The sequence below is a fragment of the Protopterus annectens genome, chromosome 8.part0, assembly GCF_019279795.1.
Source record: "Protopterus annectens isolate FY-2018-M chromosome 8.part0, PAN1.0, whole genome shotgun sequence".
Lineage (NCBI taxonomy): Eukaryota > Metazoa > Chordata > Ceratodontiformes > Protopteridae > Protopterus > Protopterus annectens.
In genome coordinates this window covers 1,204,192,366-1,204,213,372 of record NC_056741.1, presented here as the reverse complement: position 1 = coordinate 1,204,213,372, position 21,007 = coordinate 1,204,192,366, and the positions used below count along the sequence as shown (strand labels likewise).

Genomic DNA, 21,007 nt, shown 5'->3' with positions numbered 1-21,007 from the left:
GATCCAGATGAAGTGGCCCCTACTTTGGGCTGCTTCTGACTGGTTGGTACCTTGTGTCAGGAGTGGGAGGAGGGGGTTCTTTCTCTATTTTGCCTCATGAATAGTGAGGCATATGCATTATGCATCCTTACCCTGTCTGTGTCCCACCCCTTCCTCCCTGGGCAGTAACTCATTTAGTTATGTGTGGTGGTGGCCTGACAGACTACTCAGTTTCCCATTGGAAATCTGGATTTATCATCCCTTTCCCCCACCTCAATTACCACAACCAGGTGGGATATCAGCAGCCAGCTTTATTGAAGTGCCCCACAATACAGGAGTTCCATAACCCTATTCTTGCCTTCTTCCCTGCAGTGCTTTGACCTTCTGTCTCTTTGGTGGTGAACCTTGTCATCAGGAAACCGTACCAAGCACAACATGAAATCAACTTGCAAGCCCATGAATATAATAAACATTGCTGGCCCTTCTTCCTTATCTGGTGCCAGTGTTACCTCCAAGATCTCAGACACCCCTTTAAATGTGCCTGGTACCAAGATTAGGAAATCATTGAGATAATGCATGACTGAACAATGTTGTTCCCAGTTCTCCCAGATCCAGTTCATTGCTGTGTTAAACTTTTAAAATGTAGTGCAAGCCACAGCACAACAGATTAACATGGTCTTGTCAAAGTAAAATCTTTCCCTCCTTTCATGCCTAACAAATGTCAGTCAGCTGGATGTAGCAGGAGAAGCTGGAAGGTGGACTCGATGTTTAGCTTAGCTATCCAAGTGAACCCTTTCCCTCTCAATATGTCAAGTGCTTCATCCAAAGAAGTGTACCTTACTCTTACTTGTGTCTTGTCTAGGAACTGTATCATTAAATCATCATCTGGATAGGAAAGGCAATGTATCATTCAAAATTCATCCCTGGTCTTTTTAGAACCCAGAGACAAAACTTTGTAGTATTCAGATCGGGGAGTGATATAGGGACCTACCATTTTATCTAAAAGTATTTTTTTTCAACGTTTCCAGCAGCAGCTCTTTCCTTCCCCTCACTGATGCTAGATAGTTGCATACATTATTAGAAGGTTTAACTCTGGCTTTAATCCTAAAGCCTAGGGGGGAATCCTTGATAAGCTGGCCATCTACTTCTTTGTTTGGGTAGCCAGCTAGTAGGTGCTAGAGCTGGTCAGTTCAAATAGGGAATGTCCCCTTTGGCACCTCAGCCTTGTTCACCAAACTCATCACTGGTGCCTCATTCACCAAACTCATCACATGATGGGGGCCTTACCACTGGCTGTCTCTCTCTTTCTGAATTATTTTCTTATTGAGATCCACATTATAGGCTTGGGTGGGCACTGCTCTATTGTGTGCATTGGTGTATGAAGAGACACAACATCCACCAGCATTCGCCTGTCTTAAATGCTCAGCAACTCCTGACATCTTGTCTCGTGTTGAGGTGACTGTAGTTTTTCCATGGTTCTCAGCCATGTGTCCAGATGGTTACTCACCCTCCTCAAAGATTTGTCTACCACTTTAAGCTTGCAAAATTTCTGGTTGTACGAATAACAGGACATGCCCACTCTAAACCTCTTGGATTCTTTTAATGTCATAAAGTAGTTTAACATTGATAGGCTTCCTTTTGATTCCTTCTCTACTGTCATGACCATGAATATACAAACCCTGTGCTCCAATTATCCCAGTTCCTCAGTCTTCCTTTAGAATCTATACCTAGAATTCTCTGAACTCTGAGGCATCAGATGTCAATGTATTTATGTTGCTAAATTCTTTCCTTCACTGCTACTGATATATGAGCAGTCAAGTGAACACATTCTCCTGAAAAACCTGGGATACCTGCAACTGGGCCATCCTTTACCCCTTTACTTTCCCTGGGTTACTGATGGTAGTATGTTCTGAGGGTGCCCAGAGTGGCTTCACCTGACATTTTACCCCACAGGGCTTAGGTTGCCTGGTCCCCTTTGTTCGTCACCATCATTGAAGAAGTCAGCCTCCAACAACTCCTTTAAAACATTCCATCATTCCCCAGCAAAGTTGCTAGTATGCCCCTCACATGCTGTCTCCAATCAGTACTCCTACACTGTGAGGCTATTATCCCCCCCTCACCAGTGCATCCTTCTGCCTGAGTATTTGGCGGCTTCACTTGGGTATGAGGATCTGAGGACATCTCTTCTACTGTTAGGCAGAGAGCACCCTCATCCCAAAAAGCTTGCCTACCACTCCTGAGGCATTCTGTTGGAATCTTCTCTTAACAACTCCTTTTCACTGCAGATTATCCACTTGATCCTTCACCTGGGACTTCTTCCCTCGCCATGTCATTGAGCAATGCATTCAGCTGACTCATTAATGAATTCTGTCCTGGTATTTTCCTACTAAGGACATTCAGTAAGAGATTTCAAGAGTACTTAATGCTTGCCCTACCACCCTGCCTGCTTAATATACTTTATTGTTTGCTCTTTCCTTATTCTCACTTCGGATGATGTTTCCTTATTCTTGCCTCGGATGCTATTCAAACACGTTCTTCTTTTCTTTTTCTTTTCTTTCACATATATATATATATATATATATATATATATATATATATATATATATATATATATATATATACATATATATATATATATATATATATATATATACACACACACACACACACACACACACACACATATATATATATATATATATATATATATATATATATATATATATACACACACACACACACACACACACACACACACACACACACACACACACACACACACATATATATATATATATACACACACACACACACACACACACATATATATATATATATATATAACACACACACACACACACACACACACACACACACATATATATATGTGTATTATGGAGACAATTTCATTGGTTCAAAGGTTTTTTAAATATGCAGGTGTTGAACAAATATTTTATCTGATGAAGTTCCGTTGTATTCGGGACGAAATCCTATGTGTGTGTGAATAAAAGGATAAAAGGACATTTTGCAGTGCGTAGTGAATTTTTTTGGTGAACTTTAAATGAATTGTTGCTGGTGGAATTTTCTGTGCGCATTTCTGGATTCTTGAGTTTTTTCTTCGTTTTGTTTTTTGGACATATATTGCCGTATAGTTTTGCCCTGTTTTATATATATATATATATATATATATATATATATATATATTTTTTTTTTTTTTTTTGATTTTCTGGTAAATTACTGCAGGCAATAAAATGGACTGGTATCAAATATGATATGAAGTAACAATGACAATTCTAAACGAGCAACTGTGAAATCAAATGCTGCATCCAGATAGCATAACAAGCATACCCCCCATTCAAACATATACTGGAATTTTTTTGTTTGCAAATAAAGTAAATAGAAAACATACTCGCTTGTTCTCAGACACTCAATGTAAAGTGCTGGGTGGTACAATCAGTCAGTGAGGGGAAATCGGCAATCTGATCCTTCACTCATTCAATTCTGTAACTCCATGCCTTATTGACTGCATCATTTTTTTAAAGAATTTGTACCTGATAGACAATATGTCCTTACTTTTCTAATATCCAGTGGCCTATTATTGTGCTATGTGTGATCCCCCCCCCTTTTATCCTATCCATGACTGCAACCTACCCTTCTTCCCTCCCTTTTTTTCTTCAGCATACCACTAAACTCTGTCACTGGCAGTCCAAGAAAGCTACTGTACTCTGACTGCCTAGCAATTCTAAATATCTCCCCTTTCTTTATTAAACTTGTTCTTACCTCAGAGTCCTCTCTGGCTCTCAATGGGCAGAATAGTTCTTTCTCTATCCTGCCTTGCGAATTATGTGGTGAGCACATCATGCACCCTTCCATTCTTCTTGTCCCACTCTTTCCTTACTGTGTAGTAAACCAGTAGGCTACATGTAGTGGTGGCCCCAAAAGAGGAAAATGGGTTTCCCCATCTAAAATCTGGATTTGTTGCCATCTCTACTCTAACACTCCCCTGCAAAAAGAGTATGAAAATTCTCTGGTGTCCTGACCAAATTTCCCAAGTGAGTATGAATATCTTTGCAGGTCTGTCCTGTAAATAGGCCATCGGCTTAGTATGAATAAGTCAGTCAAGAAAACATGAACAAATAAAATGTATGGATCATATTTATTATTTTATTTATTTTATTTTACAATTGTTGACTCGGATAATCTGACTGAGCTGACTAGCCTTTTTTCAGCAGAGGCCCGAGGAAAAAAGCTCCACATAGTTTACTATAAAGATTAGACAAACAATTTACAAAAAAACTTAACAACATAAGCATTTAAAACAGTATCATTATGAACAGTTGCTATTTTACTGTACTCTCTTTTGTCATACAGTACCAAAATATGTTTTCCAAATCCAAGAAAACAAAAATAGGGCAGTCAGTTTAACAAGAATTGATTTACAGGAAGTTTGGCCTTAGCTGCTAAACATGTTCTGAATTGTAAGATTGTGTATTCTTCAGTTTCTGAAAGAAATACTGGGTAAAAGCTCTTCAACAGTCTTCAAATTTCAACATCTATGATACTGTACTGTGTTCACTTCCCTTCCCCTGATATAAGGCAACTCTTCATCTAAGTTACACAGATTGTAAGTTATACAAAAATGCTGGTGCTGCAATGATGCAGTTCCCCCTACATGTATCCAGCTTGTTTCTATTCAGCAATATATTCAAATTTGGTGGAATTTGGGGTGCTAATGGCAATATAGTACTAGGTTTGTGGCACAGCAATATATAAATATATAGCAAAATATTGCTGCTGCCTGACATTACTGTGCTGACTGATGACTGTCAGCAGAGAGAGAGAAAGACAGAGATAGAGAAGTATAGCTAAACCTTGTATAAATGTATGTTATGGTATTTAGTGGATATTATTATTATTATTTTTAAAATCCTCATTGTTATACTTTGCATGTTTTCATTGTTCATAGGTAGTGCTGGAACCCCTGTGATGTTTAATGAAAATGGTGATGCCCCAGGACGGTATGACATCTTTCAATACCAGATGACTAATACCACATCAGCTGGTTATAAGGTGATTGGCCAATGGACAGACCAACTACGGCTCAATGTAAGCGGAACTTTCACTGTTATCCTTACCCTTGATTTTCCCTTTATTTACTTTTTATTAGTATGTACAAATGCTTCCTTAAGCTGTTTTCTGTGCAGCCAGAAACATGAACAGCATTCAGCAAACACAGGGGGCAATGAGAGCAAATGAATGCATTGCAGGAACATACAACACATTCGGCAGTAATAACAACAAATGAATGCATTGCAGGAACATACAACACATTCGGCAGTAATAACAACAAATGAATGCATTGCAGGAACATACAACACATTCAGCAGTAATAACAACAAATGAATGCATTGCAGGAACATACAACACATTCGGCAGTAATAACAACAAATGAATGCATTGCAGGAACATACAACACATTCGGCAGTAATAACAACAAATGAATGCATTGCAGGAACATACAACACATTCGGCAGTAATAACAACAAATGAATGCATTGCAGGAACATACAACGCATTCGGCAGTAATAACAACAAATGAATGCATTGCAGGAACATACAACACATTCGGCAGTAATAACAACAAATGAATGCATTGCAGGAACATACAACACATTCGGCAGTAATAACAACAAATGAATGCATTGCAGGAACATACAACACATTCGGCAGTAATAACAACAAATGAATGCATTGCAGGAACATACAACACATTCGGCAGTAACAACAATATAAAGGCCATTCATAATTGCAAGCAGAAGGACTTCTTGAAGGTCTGCAATCTCTGGTGCTGGAGGTGATGCAGTCACTCATTTTCTTATGTAATTTCATGGCTGCAAATAATGTTACAGGCATAAACCTACCTCAGAAAATATGCAAGTGCCTGCAGATCACATGCAACTTAACTCTTGTAAGAAGAGATGACAAACAAGCTAATTTGTATATTAGCATGTGAAACATCCCTAAAAAGCAATGAATTTTGGCTTCTCCCACTAGGGGTTGCCACAGCAGATCACTGGTCCACAGATTGACTCGCAGTAGAGTTTTTATGGTGTCGAATTGCCAGCCCGGCACCCAACCTTCAGAGAAGGAACACACACACACACTTGCACCTACCTGCATGCCTTTAAAACTAACTCAACCACAGGGAAGGCATACAGATTCTGCACAGAAGGTGCTCCAGCTGAGAATCAAACCAGAGAACCTCTTGCTGTGTGGTGACAACAGTAACCACTGCACCATCCTTAGCCCTCATAAAACTCTAGCCCAAAAATCCTCTGTAAACAGCAATTGAACAAGGGCTGATGCAAATTTGGCCTTCCTGTCTACATATCTTTTTAAAAGAAGGAGATTAATTTTCTTTATGGGGAAGGTTATGCTTGCCCAGGCATAATAACCACAAAAATGAGGTCTGCCCATGGAGTAGAACCACAGCACAATAACAAATAGATCATCATCACAAAGACAATGAAACCAATAACAAATCTGTGCAAAAAAACCCCCCCAAAAAAAACAGATACACTAACAAAACTACATTCAGTCCAAAGCTTTGCAATGAAATATAAATTCCAGGTGAAGGACTTTATCCATATAAAACAATTTATATTGTATTTATATTCCCTTACTGCTGTACAATAATCAAGAGGCAAGATAACATTCCGTGCAAATAGAAAAAGTGTTAAGTCTCATATTCTGTGCAATATATACTGTAGATATACAATATTGATTGAGTGTTGCTACTAGTTATATGAGGAAATAACCAATGTCAGGGCAACTGTCTACTGTTACTGTGTTGTTAAATAATCATATTGTTTTTTTTTTGCTTGTATTTGTATGAGCTGTCTGCACTTTGAAACAGAAGCAATGAAATTCTGTTCAGCTTCCACTGTTGACAATGACAATAAAGTTTACTTTGACTTAATTTGACTGACTTATTTCAAAAGCAAAGACAAAAATTATTTTAAAATACAGTATTAAGCACATTTGTTTTACTACATTCAGGACTTCATCCTAACTAAATAAAAACAGGTACAACAATTTATATATATATATATATATATATATATATATATATATATATATATATATATATATATATATAAATGAGTAAGATGAGCTGGAGAAAGGTTACTGCACACATAAAGGTACATAAAAGCAGAAATTTAACAAAATGCATATAAAACACACTACCTCAGTTTGCTGTAAAATATACACATCCCACGAACAGTATACCAATAATGGCAACAAATACTTATAGGTTATAGATGTTAAAGTTTAGCAGATCTCACATTTAGTACTGGCGCAATAGAAATTAATTCCTTTACACCAAAATCTTTATTGGCCTGCAATGATAATTGCCAGAATAATTCTTTATATTCCAGAGTGTCTTCCCACTGGCTACCTCTGGAATCATTTTGCAGTTGCTCTAAAACATAGAATTTAAAGTACCCATTTTTAAAAGAATGTTTTGCTAAAGCATTAGTTTCTTTATCTTTAAAGATGTCATAGGTGTGCTCATAAATAATTTTTTAGGCATCTTTCAGTTTTGCCTATGTAAAAGGAACCACAAAAAGCACATATACTGATATGTACCACACCAGCACTGTCACGGTTATAATGATGATGAACTCTGATTTTTCTGTTTCTACCGACTAAATTACTTATCTCAGTGTTCCCTGTGTACGGGCACTGCCTGCATGCACCACATTTCTATGTGTCCATCCTCCCTGCTTGATTTTTGTTGTATGTATCCTTGTGCATCTCACAGAAATTTTTCAAACTTTTACCCTTCTTATAAATTAACATTGGAGGTTTGTTTAAAATCTAAGTATACAAGGAAGTTGTTTAATAAAATTCCAGTATTTACTGACAATACTTTTAATTGTTTTCCTGGTTATATTGTAAACAAAAAGCATTAGTAAGCATATCATTCTCCCTCATCTCATGAAGTGGGAGGTCAGTCACATCAGAATGGTGACTGTCACTTCGTATAGGGACATATTTTATTCCCCACCCAGAAACAATGTCAGTAATGATGGCATCTAGAAACTCTTCAGGGTAACCTCTCTGTAAGAACGTGTTTTTTAATAACTCAGTTTTGATGTCAGAGAACAGGGAGGTTATACAGGCAGCTCTGATTAACTGACCCTTAATGATGCTGCAGCTCATGTTACATAAATATATATCATTGTATCTGGTTTTATTTAGTTCTGATGATGTCCTGAATGTGGTAGGCTAAATGTGCTTAATTCTGAATTTTAAAAAAAATATTGTTTGCCTTTTGGAATAAATCATTTCCTTCACCTGGAATTTATATTTCACTGGAAAACTTTGGATGGAATGTAGTTTTGGTAGTGTATCTGTTTTTTTTTTTTTTTTTGCACAGATTTATTGATGGTTTTATTGTCTTGGTGACAAGGACCTATTCCTCATTGTGCTGTGGTTCTACTCCATGGGCTGACCTCGTTTTTTGTGGTTATTCATTTCTACTGGTTTGACCTACCTTTGTTTTTTATCTGAACAGGCATAATGCACGATCCCACATTCCATACATACAAAGATAATCCAGATCTTCTGCATTATGTCGTAAGTGAATAAAAATAGCACAAACAATCCATATGTTCATAGGTTGTTACTACACTAATGAGCACTAGAGTCCTTACAAGCCTAGCCATGCACTCAAAACCATGTGGGTCCAAAGTATCATACAGGGTGGGCATGTTAGTAGGCAGGTAGCTAAGGATTTGTAGGGGGATGTTAGTTAAAATAATACTTTTTCTTATTGACAGCCTCTGTCCATAATGAACACGGGGGCTAGACTGGGAGTAAATTTTTGATTTCCTATCCAATTGTCAAGGTTTTGTTTGAATAGTGTCAGGGCTGAACTCTGTTTCACATTGTTTCACATGGATGGAGACCCTCTTCCACAGCGAGAGGATCCTTTGGGACTCATATCTGTCTCTCTAGTTTGTTCTGTTTATGTCACAAGTGAAGTTCAGATCCCTGGATCTAGTGTTTCTGGTGCTGCTTGTTTTGTGAATGTGCAGTAGATCCATCAGGATTGGATCTGAGGAAGACCTGTAAACCAGGCAAAGATGCCTTCTCAGCAGTGTGTAGGATGCTGAATACAGAGACAGAACCTTTAGGTGATCAGTGTAGGACAGGATATTTATGCTCTGAATTCTCCAAGTAAGAAACCTTTGTGTGTGTTCCAACTGTTTGAAGTGTCTGGTTAAATACATGCCAAAGGGGACATTATATTCAATGACAGGTATGGTAAGGGCCAAGTAGAGTGGTACTATAACTTCAATGCACCTGGGTACTATAGCCTTACCTTTAAGTTGGCCTACATAGAATGATTTTCGTATTATCTTAGCTAGATGCTATCTATGTACAAGCTATTATTAGTGAAATGTTTTTTACTTATGCGCATCCTTACAGACAGACTGCATATTAATATGGGAGCAAAGGACAAGAAAGAACATGAGAAATAACTTGTTTGTGGTTGCTTATAGAAAATCTGTGTATTGCATCATTTGAGAGTAAATATAATACTTTGTATGGCTGTCTTCCCTTCTCTTCCTGTGCATAATGGCTACAGAGTAAAATAATCAGAGCTTCCAAGTGACTGCAGAGACATATGATAAGAAAAGGAATTAGCATTTCAGTTATATTATTCTTTTGGTTATAGAAGAGGATGTCATTTAAAACAATTATTATGTTAAGAGGAGCAGGATGTTACAATCAACAATAGAGTTAGGCAGAAGAAAGGAACGTTTGCATGTGAAAAATACAAATTTTGTAAATATATTTTAGGTATAATCATTTTACATATCCAGTTACTGGTAGAGTATAGAAATGTTAGAACTATGTAAAGTTTGATGCCACTAATATAGCATATATAGCTCTTTGTCAAGTGTGCACTGTGGTTTATGTATGCAAGACACACACAAAGCTCAAAGAGTGTATCTCTGAGTATCTTTCCAACATAAAATGCCACATAAACACCAATGCATTATGTAGACACATATTGGAGTCAGATTCTAAATATGTTTTTAAATTCATGGCACTTGAATGTAGGCAGAAGTTGTTATGTGGCTTTACATATACAAAATCAAAAAAATTATAGCTTAGTATTGGATATTTAACTGTACCTTCTTATTGTTTAATAATTGATTATGTTTTTTCTGTTTTTATTGTATATCAACTTAATTAACTCTAGCCAATAAGGTTTGACTCTTGAGCAGCATGTGATTCTCTCTGTGTGTATTTAACTCTGTTTGAACAACAAATTTTTAGAAATCCTGAAGAAGCTTCAGCGAAAGCTTGTTTGAGCTAATTGGTTATTTTGTATTGCTGTTTGGAATTAAACTGATTGAATTTTATGATGTTTTACACTGTGTGAAGTCTTAATCCACAGGATTTTAAATATTTTATTGGCTTTCTTTTCTAAGTGAATTGAATTCTTTTTGGATTGACTGGTGATTTTTGACAGAGCTCTTCTTTATCTGTATGCTTCCATGCTATTTGGGACAATCAGTATTGAATCTCCCAGAAATAAGAGAAGATTTTCTGTATTATTATTATTATTATTATTATTGCATCTCAAAATTTGGTTAAGCTGATTGGGCACATTTCCACTGACAGTCTTATCAGGAAATTCAGGTAGTGGACATATGTTTTTCATCTTCTTCTTTTGGCTTTTCCCGGTAAGGGTTCGCCACAGTGCATCATCTGTCCACTAATGATTGGCAGTAGAGTTTCACGGTGTCAAGTTGCTAGCCCGGTGCCCAACCTTCCATGGAAGGCACACACACCTGCACTCACGCCTAGGGCCAATTTAGAATGTCCAATTCACCTACATCATGTCTTTAGGATGTGGAAGGAAACCGTAGCACCTGAAGGAAACCCACGCAACTGTAGGGAGGACATGCAGACTCCGCACAGAAGGCACCTGTCGAAAGATTTTACTCTTCTAACATATTCTGGAAGAATCACACCAAGTTCTTGTAAGCAAGTAAAACAGCTTTATTTTACATGCATGGAGACCTGCTACATGATAGTAGTATGCCAGCAGTCTGGCTACTTGTACTTTGAGTTCTGCTTTTATAGACTCTTCTGCATGTATACACACGTAGCACACAGAACATTCATTAGAAGTGATAGTTTGATTACTTGTTTTTACCAGCCAGTACCACAGTTATTCTTGCACCATTAACTTTCTTATCAGCAGTTTAAGATTAACTTCTGCATTCCTCAGTGAACAACATTTTCCAGAACATTTCAGTTTGCACGCAGTGAACATTTTTCTGCTTAACCCTTTATATACAGAATACAAAATATGTTGAACTTCAGTATTTTTCCACATTTCCCCCCTTACAACATTTTGTATACTGTTTATTTTACACAATCCCAGATATGTTTTATACCTTCTCATAATCAGAAAAATATGCTTTTGTAGCATTGGCAGAGATAACCTTCGATATTATCATTTTGATACATGGTATGCAACAGCAGCCAAGCAGCAAAAATATGATTGCACCAACACATACAGCAATTAAAATGTTCATCAACACAGAACCCCAGTTTCCAAACAGGTTTTGGAAAAAGTCAGTCAAGGGGTTTGGACCAGGTTTAGTCAGTTCAGAAACTTGTTGAATTATTTCAAGATGGCTCTGAATCGCATGCTCGTTATCAGGAATGAATGAGCAGCACTCCTCGTGTATGAGAGCGCAAGTACCTCCTTTCGCTGCTAGGGTGAAATCGAGCGCCATACGGTTCTGCAACACTACTGTTCTCATCACCGTTAATTCGTCCGTCACCAATTCTAGCACTGAAAATGTCACATTTCTCAGAGTCTCTAACAGTTTTGACAGTTTTCTCAGTTCCCAGATGGATTTTACTGTCCCATACGCTGGCAAAATACCAGCCCAAGCAATTACATCATCGCCTAGGTCCATATGTGAGAGTCCTTTGCTGCTGACGTGCGCCAAGTCATGGTGATAAATCCATGACGCATCAATGTTACCTACGGGATTAATAGGTTTATTAAGAGAACGTGCATTTCGCATTTTACCTTGAGGTAATGCATTTACGTGTCTGATAGCTGGTATCAGATATCCCAAAAAACAACTTCCTGACCAGCCATATGGTAACCATTTATATGCTTTCCTACCACAAATAAAATAACAATCATTCGTTTTGATGGTGATATTGGTTGGAAATTCATAACTCCCATTTGGCTTTAGCCCCTTAAATAATAGGCCATATACATACAGCATTTTTTCAACAAAACTAGTATCATTTACATTGATGTCTTTTTTTATAGCTCCAAACTTGGTCTCACACTGCCCTTCTAGGGTACAATTATGAACTATTGTCAAATTACATTGGCTCAGCCCCACCTTAACTTTTCCAATCTTTTGAAAACACACTGTTCCGTTTTGGCACCCCAAAAGAGGCAGCCACCTTGTCTCTCAGTGGTACTTCTGTGGTTTTAAACAACAAATTATTCCAAGTATCATTTGTTCCCAGAGGGGCTGTCCCTAACATTAAGCCACTATGTACAGTAGGTATTGCAGTACATACCCAACAATTTGAGACATTCATTGAGGATGCATATGCATATTTAATCGCTTGATATGTATTAAAGTTTGGATGCCAGCTGGTGTGTTTGTCTTTTTGAATGGCTAGCTTCATTAAAAAACAAAAATGGCCAAAACAGAAATATTACAATCACAATAGTTATAAACAATAAAATATTGCAATAGAACCATTTTTTCTTATTCTCATTATTGTCCTTCATGGTTACTGCTGTCTGTTTGTTCCTCAGGGGAATTCAAGTTTTTATCTAACTTAAAATGTTTTACAATTTTACAATGTGTTAGGTGGATCCATGAGGACTTTTCTTTAATCCGAACTGCCGTTGGAGTTGCGATGACTTCTGTGATTTTGTCGTCTCTTGAACCTGAAAAACAATTATTCGTTAAACAGCTGTTAGTATTGGTCAGCATTTTCCTCATGCTATCTCCTCACCCCCCTCACGTTCCGCAGGCAACAAGTTTTGCCACTGGGGGACGTAATAAGGTCTCCCGTACAATAACTCAAATGGGGTGACTCCTTTTGAGGTGGGAGTTGTCCGCATGGAAAGGAGGGCTAGAGGTAGACAGGTAATCCAAGACTGATGTGTCTCGGCCATGAGTTTTCTTAACTTGCCTTTTAGAATGCCGTTGTGGTGTTCCACCAACCCTGCTGACTGTGGGTGGTAGGCACAATGGTGTTTCAGTTCAATTTGGAAAACTGTAGACAGTTTCTGAATGATCTGATTGACAAAATGCGTGCCGTTGTCAGAGTAGATGCGTGTAGGAAGTCCAAAGTGCGGGACGATGTGATTGACCAAAATTTTAGCCACTGTTTGAGCATCCAGATGTGTCACCGGAAAAGCCTCAACCCACTTAGTAAATGCATCTACTATCACTAACACAAACTTCTTTAGTTGTGCCGGGTCAATTCGATGAAGTCCATACATATTGTATGAAATGGATAGGGGTGTTGGAAATGATGCCGGGCAACTCTGACCCTCCCGTGGTATTTAGCACATACTATGCAGGATAGACAAAAACGTTTTGCATATGCAATGAAACCCTTGGTCCAAAAGGTAAGGTGGATAATTCTAACCATAGCTACAGGGCCCAGATGGGAAGGGCCATGCATGACTAGTGCTGCATACCTAAAAAGATTAGTAGGCAAAGCATATTTATTATCTGGTCCCACATAGATTCCTTTGTTCTGTCTAACACCATACCTAGTCCAGCATTGTTTTTCCTGTACTGTGCTAAGTTCCTGCATGACTTGTAAGGTTTGTAAATTAAACTTATCTGTTGGTTGTAATTCTGTAGGTGTGGTTTCAAGTGAAAAGGTACTGGACATAGCTGCCTGTTTGGCTGCTTTGTCTGCTAGGGCATTACCAAGTGATACCGGGTCCTTAGCACGGGTATGAGCAGTGCATTTACAGATGGCCAAACCCCGTGGCCGTTGAACGGCTTGTAGTAATTCAAGGATTAGCTCTTTGTGCATGATGTCTTTCCCTGAGGTTGTAACCATCCCCCTATTTTTCCATTGCTGAGCAAACACATGTACCGTAGAGAAGGCATATTGACTATCCATATAGATAGTGACATTCCTGTCCTCCGAAAGGAGACATGCCCTTGTCACAGCAATCAGTTCCGCAGCTTGAGCGGATAAGTTCCCGGGGAGTGGTCTTGCCTCTATTATCTGAGTTGCAGTAGTAACTGCATACCCTACCTGCGTGGTGCCTGTTTCTGTTTTGCGTGCTGACCCATCTACAAACAGTGTCCAGTCCGCATGTAGTAAGGGTTGATCTTTAAGATCTGGTCTTGGTAGAACTTTAGAATGTATGAGATCTAAACATACATGTGGGATACCGTCTTCAGCAACGGGTAGCAATGTCGCTGGATTTAAGGTAGTGCATCTCTCAATTGTCATGTGTGGCTGTGATAACAGCATAGTCATACAAGATAAATGTCTGCTAGGTGACAGAAATGTTAACTTGTCCTGCAGAAGGATGACTGCTACAGAGTGCGGGACTCTTAACGTAAGATCATGGAACAATACCAACGTGGCAGACGCTTGTACCGCCAAAGCGGCTGCAATTACTGCTTGCACACAGTGTGGTAATGCTCGTGCTACTGAGTCTAATTTACTAGAGTAAAATGCCAATGGTCTTAACTTATCTCCATACATTTGCATTAAAACAGATGTCATAAATCCCTGCTTGCAATCTACAGTCTGTATAAAGGTCTTACTGTAATCTGGAAACCCCAATGTCGCTGACCCAGCTATCAGTTGCTTGATTCTAGTGAATGCCTGTACTGCCTTGTCTGTCCAGTGCAGCAAATCTTTTGCCACCATCGGTATTGCAAAAATTAAGTCTGATAGCGGGTGCACTTCTTCGGCATAGTTGGGAATCCAACTACGACAGAAGTTCGTAATGCCTAAAAAGGACATCATTTCTTTTTTTGTAGTTGGCATGGGGGCTTGTAAAATAGCATTCTTTCTACTGTCATCTAATCGCCTGCCCTTCCCAGAGATAGTATAACCCAGGTAACGTACTTCTAATTTACAAAATTGTAACTTAGACTTATTTACCTTATGTCCTTCGTGTGCCAGAAAGTGTAGTAGTCGAATAGTCTCGGACTTACAGAGTTCTTCCATAGTCGCGGCCAGGAGGATATCATCCACGTATAGCAGTAGGTGGCACCCTTGGGCGGGTTGGAACTGAGCCAAATTGGTGGACATCTCTTGTGAGAAGATGGTTGGACTTTCGCAGTATCCCTGCGGTGACCTGGTGTAGGTATAATGCTTGCCCATAAACGTAAATGCAAACCAAAATCTACTATCTTCCTGCAAGGGAATAGAGAAAAAGGCATTACTGATATCAATTACAGAAAAGTAGTTATCCGTAGGAAGGATATCGTTCAGCAGAATAGACGGATCCGGGACTATGGGGGCCCGAGGTACCACCGCGGCATTTATTGCCTGTAAGTCTTGTACCATCCTCCATGTCCCATCCGTTTTTTTTACTGGAAATAAGGGCGTATTACACGGTGAGTCTGTGCACAGAATTAATACTCCAGTTTTCAAAAGTGCTGTGATTACCGGTAAAATGCCCTCCTCTGCCTTTCTGCTCAAGGGATACTGCCGTTTATGAGGTCTAAATTCTGACTTGGGTGTAATCTTTACCTGTCCTGCCATTCTAATCAGTCCGATATCGTGCTGACCCTGCGACCATAATGAGTTTGGAATCATCTGCAATTGAGATTCCTCCATGGGGGTAAGGAGACATAGTCATAATGTCCCAGGGGATTGTATCGGTTTGTCTTCCCAGAGGTGCACGGTCGGTCTGGCTTGTGTAACCCAGTTAAGTTTTTGAACCTGAACGCCTTTACCTGCCAACTGTTCTGATGTCCATCCTACCCATTCAGTTATTTTCTTACCCACGAGGTACCATGACATTCCTTCACCCTCCGTGACTGAAATATGTGTGGTTAATTCATTCTTATACAGCAGCTGCATATCCCTTGTAAGGCTACATGTGACTGCAGAATTACCTAGTGTGTCCCAAAAAAGGCTATGCAATACTAGTTTGGTGACTTTAAAACTAAGAAATTTCTTTTCGTATTCTAAATCAGGTCTGGCACATCTTCTGTAATACATTGTGCAATGTAATGGATCTGACACCTTCGGATTTTTTATTCCGTATTTGCTTAATGCCAAATTTGTAAGATCCGTCACTACACTCTGGGGGCCTGTCTCTATCAAATCATTACTATACCAGTAATGTAGATCTCCCTGCTCCTCTAATAGCATTGCACTATTTGGTTCAATTCTCCTTGCCACCATCCCAGTGGAGGTTGGGACGGCTGCTATGCCGAACACTTGCATTAAATCTCTTCCTAGTAAATTTACTGGGCAGATTTTTGAAATTATTACTCGAACCGTATGGTTTGGTTCGTCTCTGGGTCGGTAAACCACAGAGGTTTGGACAATGGCTCTTTGTAAATACGACCATTTGCTGCTTTTACAAGCACATATTCATCCGAGGTAACATCGGATGATATGGCAGTACTTCTGACTAACGTTCGTGAAGCCCCTGAGTCACAAAGGAATTCTATGTCTCGGCCCTCAACTTGCAATGTGATCACTGGTTGGGATTCCAAGTGCATAGTTGATGCTAGTGCTGTTAGATTTACCATTTGATATTCCTCATTTTCTGCCATTTCCTGTCCCCACCCATCGTCTTCACTTGTACCTACTTCCCCATTCTCACTTTCTTCTTCTTCCTCATACCCTCCATCTACGTCATTCTGACCGTCATATAGTCATGCGGTACCACCGGAAGCAGCCATCGGTTTCTCCGGTCCTCTGCAATCTCTGGCGAAATGTCCCTTCTTACCGCACTTAAAACATTCCCCCCTCTTTTGCCTACCTTCGAAATCCTCAAAATGACTTACGCCTCCCCGTCCTCTTCCCCTGCCATGCCCTCTTCCGCGGTTTGCGGAACCTTGAACTAACATTAAAGTTCCATCTTCACTAACTGTAAAAGTCTGGGCTTGTTTATTTTTTTTTTTCCTTCAGGTATTTCTCAGCATGTCTAGCATACTCCATAAGGGGCTGTAGACGCGCTGTCCTGTGTGTGATCATATGCTTTTGTATAAAGTTACCAATGGCTGTCTTGCAGCCCTTTAGGAATGCATTTTTCAATTGCTGTTCACAGGGCGAGTCATTTTCCTGATTTTCTACCTTAATTAACCCACTATGAGCATCAAAACATTGTGTGAGATGATGTAGATAATTGTCTACGGTTTCGTCATTTGATTGAATGCATTGATTAATGCAAGTCCAATCTGCCTTGGGCTTCCAATGTTCTTCTATTTTATCTAAGAGAGTCTTCATTCTGGTTCTACACACTTGGAAGTTTTATTATCTTCCTTTTTAACAAAGTACACATCTCTTTCACTTGAATTACCACACCCTTTTTTTTTTTTTAAATTTTGTTTTCTATGTCTCTTATGCTTCCTCCAGCCATTTCTGTGCCTTGGGAAACCCCACCTTCTTTTGATTCCTTGTCTTATTTCCTGCCTGTTTGCGCAGTAATCTTACTAGATTTTGACATTCTGACTTATTTAAACATCCACTAAACCCATGATCTTTTTTCCATTTATCTAAATATTTTACGTTCTTTGGGTGTAAATCAAACATAAACTTTTCATCTTCAGTTTTGTCGTCGCCTTTGGCGCAACTGGTTCCTGTTCCCATTTCTCTTACGAGAAACTATTCCTGTTCCTGATATCTCTTGTATATGGAATCTATTCACATATACTCCTTATACTTTGAGAAAATTAAATTTCTACCTTGACTAGTCCCTTAAAATTTAGACAAAAATTCCAATCAGAAACAACAAAAAAATAGCGTTTTGCTTACCTTTGTGATTCCTCCGCCCTGTTTCGCTGCCACCTCACGGATTGAATCTGGAAAGAGTGACTGGCCTCTAATTTCGACCTGTTTCAGTCGGAGGTCTTTCGTTCGAGGAGAGCCTGATCTCTCTCCACCTGCGCAGGTTTTCAGCCTCTCTTTGTTCGATTCGTGCCGTGCAGGGGCCGCCCCACGTTGGGCGCCAGTTATGTCGAAAGATTTTACTCTTCTAACATATTCTGGAAGAATCACACCAAGTTCTTGTAAGCAAGTAAAACAGCTTTATTTTACATGCATGGAGACCTGCTACATGATAGTAGTATGCCAGCAGTCTGGCTACTTGTACTTTGAGTTCTGCTTTTATAGACCCTTCTGCACGTATACACACGTAGCACACAGAACATTCATTAGAAGTGATAGTTTGATTACTTGTTTTTACCAGCCAGTACCACAGTTATTCTTGCACCATTAACTTTCTTATCAGCAGTTTAAGATTAACTTCTGCATTCCTCAGTGAACAACATTTTCCAGAACATTTCAGTTTGCATGCAGTGAACATTTTTCTGCTTAACCCTTTATATACAGAATACAAAATATGTTGAACTTCAGTATTTTTCCACAGCACCCCAGCCAAGGATCGAACTGGAGAACCTCTTGCTGTAAGGCGACAATGCTAACCGCTGCACCACCATGGCTGCCATTAGTGTATATACGTTATTCTTACTAAAGGTTCTCTACCTTTTCTATTAGAAATAATATAACTTTTATGCTCTGTGTCATTCTTAGAAAAACTTCTTATCTTTTTCTGCATTTATTTCTCAGTCAAATAGTTCTTGTAACAACATCATGGCATGTCCCTTCTGTTAAAACGACCATAGTCATTCTTTACATTGTGAATGACTGTGTCCCTTGATAGGTTCACAGTTCCATAGTTAAGGTGCTGTGCCTGAAACTGTACAAGCTGCTACACTTCCAATAAACTTGAAAATACAAATTAGATGTAGCTTAAATGTTTCAGAATTGTATTCACAGAAGGGTTAAAACACATGTCCATCTGTTGTTCCAGAGCTGTGTCTTATGTTTGTGGACTTTTATTCTTCCATGCTGTTTCTTTCTCTATTTTTTTTCTTACTCGTGTTATCTTTTTCCCTTCTTACATTGGGACCATTGTTTTATTTTCAAATGACCAGTTCTCTTTCCATTGGTTTTCATTCTCCTTAGGTCAACCTTAATATGATACACTATGACTCATTCTGTAGACATCATGTTTAGTATCCATTGACTGTTATAATCTTCTTCCAGACTGATCTTGGCCATCACAGACATACAGGGATCTTTTGCTCATGTCTACATCACATTCCCCAGGACAGTGCTCTGTATCTGTTCTTCAGCTAGGAGTTAACGTTTTACAGGACTTACTTATTTTCCTCCATTATTGCTCTAGAGAAATGAACTTCAGCTATACTGTGAAATACTTAAGCACTGACACTCATCATGTTGTGTATTCTCGTTTCATAATTATATACTCAGACATGTAGCTTGCCACAAATGGCAACTGAATGTCATTAAGTGCTATGAGTTGCAGAATTCCTGTATCATAGTGCCCCATTCTGTAGATGTCAACAGACCTAATAAATTGTTATATCATTACATTACTTATAATGACTGAATAAAATATATTAAAAGTATTCTTTTTATTCTCATATAATTCTATTTTAATCTAGAATGTGAATTTAAATGGTTGTCATTCCAGTTAGGAAATGATGATGTTGCCTGATTTGCATCTCCATACTGAGCCTTTCCCTTTCAAATTCTTTTCTACAATTGCTGGGGTTAAGAGATGACTACTCTAATTCTGTGGATTTATCCAGTAAACAATAAATTTATATCCACTGATTTCATAAACAAAATCATTGTAATGCAAAATATGAGACAGTTACACTTTACTGCATGTTTATTTGTATAAGGGAACTTGGATGCCAAATAAGCAGTGGTAAAGTAATACTTTTATTTTAAACTAGCTTAAGTTCTAAGTACTGTTTAAAGGCTTTTGCAGTATAGAGCTGTAGCAGTATTTGTGATAAATGATGCATTGCTGGCTAAGGGAAACAGTCCTGCTTAGACTTGGACTCCTTTAATTGTTATTGTGCAGCATGGTTTAGGTTTAAGTTGATTCACTACCTGACCAGTTTTCACCAATTAATACTGTTTGTTTCTTGGTCTCATTTAATAGTTTGACCCATCTAATTACATTTTTTGTGGTATCTTTGGGTTTTATGAATTGCAGTAAACTAATTATTTTCTTGAATGATTCCCTGATGATGCTAACAGGTAACCAAATCAAATATAATGAAATGGTGAGCATCATGTAATAGACTGGCATTACATTCAGGTTTACTTCTCTGCCTTATAACCATGGAGTGCAGAGACAGGATCTGGTTCCTCTGTGACCCTGAAAAGGAAAAATCATATATGGGGAACTGAACGAAGGAAAGAAATATGGAAGCTGTTGAAAACTGAGGGATATTGAGTATAATGTATAGTGATGAATGCAGAAAAAAGTACTACAAGAGGCAATGCAAATGTATAGAAAGAAAAAGAGAATATAAAAATTGAAAAGTTGACAACAATGTTTATACAGAGTAAGGAAATGGGAGAAAAGAAGGTATGGAAGAAAAATGAGAAAAATAAAAAAAAGTGAATATGAGCATATAGGTACATAGAACAGAATAAAGTTGCAACAAATAATGATCTTTATTTATTACGGTTTGTTATCTAGGCTGAGCCCTGCCCCATAACTCCCTGACACTTTTATTGAATTAACAGAGAACAAATATACAGAAATAGTACAACAAGCTGCAATTCAAGTGCAATACTCTGACCTGTAATGAAAATTATATACACTGCAGTGGTGCAACTTCATATAAGAGAGTTCAAAGAGAGCTAAAATCATCATGTAAACCATTACACATATGCA

The 21,007-nt window shown here is 38.5% G+C and overlaps 1 protein-coding gene across 1 annotated transcript in view; it reads left to right on the top strand.

Annotated features, from left to right (window-relative positions):
* Positions 1-21,007, top strand: part of LOC122809306 (metabotropic glutamate receptor 6-like) — a 437,750-nt gene that overhangs the window by 347,946 nt on the left and 68,797 nt on the right. Inside the window, exon 7 of the mRNA XM_044080696.1 lies at positions 4,946-5,085. Within this exon, the coding sequence (XP_043936631.1) occupies positions 4,946-5,085 (140 nt within the window). The remainder of the gene's footprint in view (positions 1-4,945; positions 5,086-21,007) is intronic.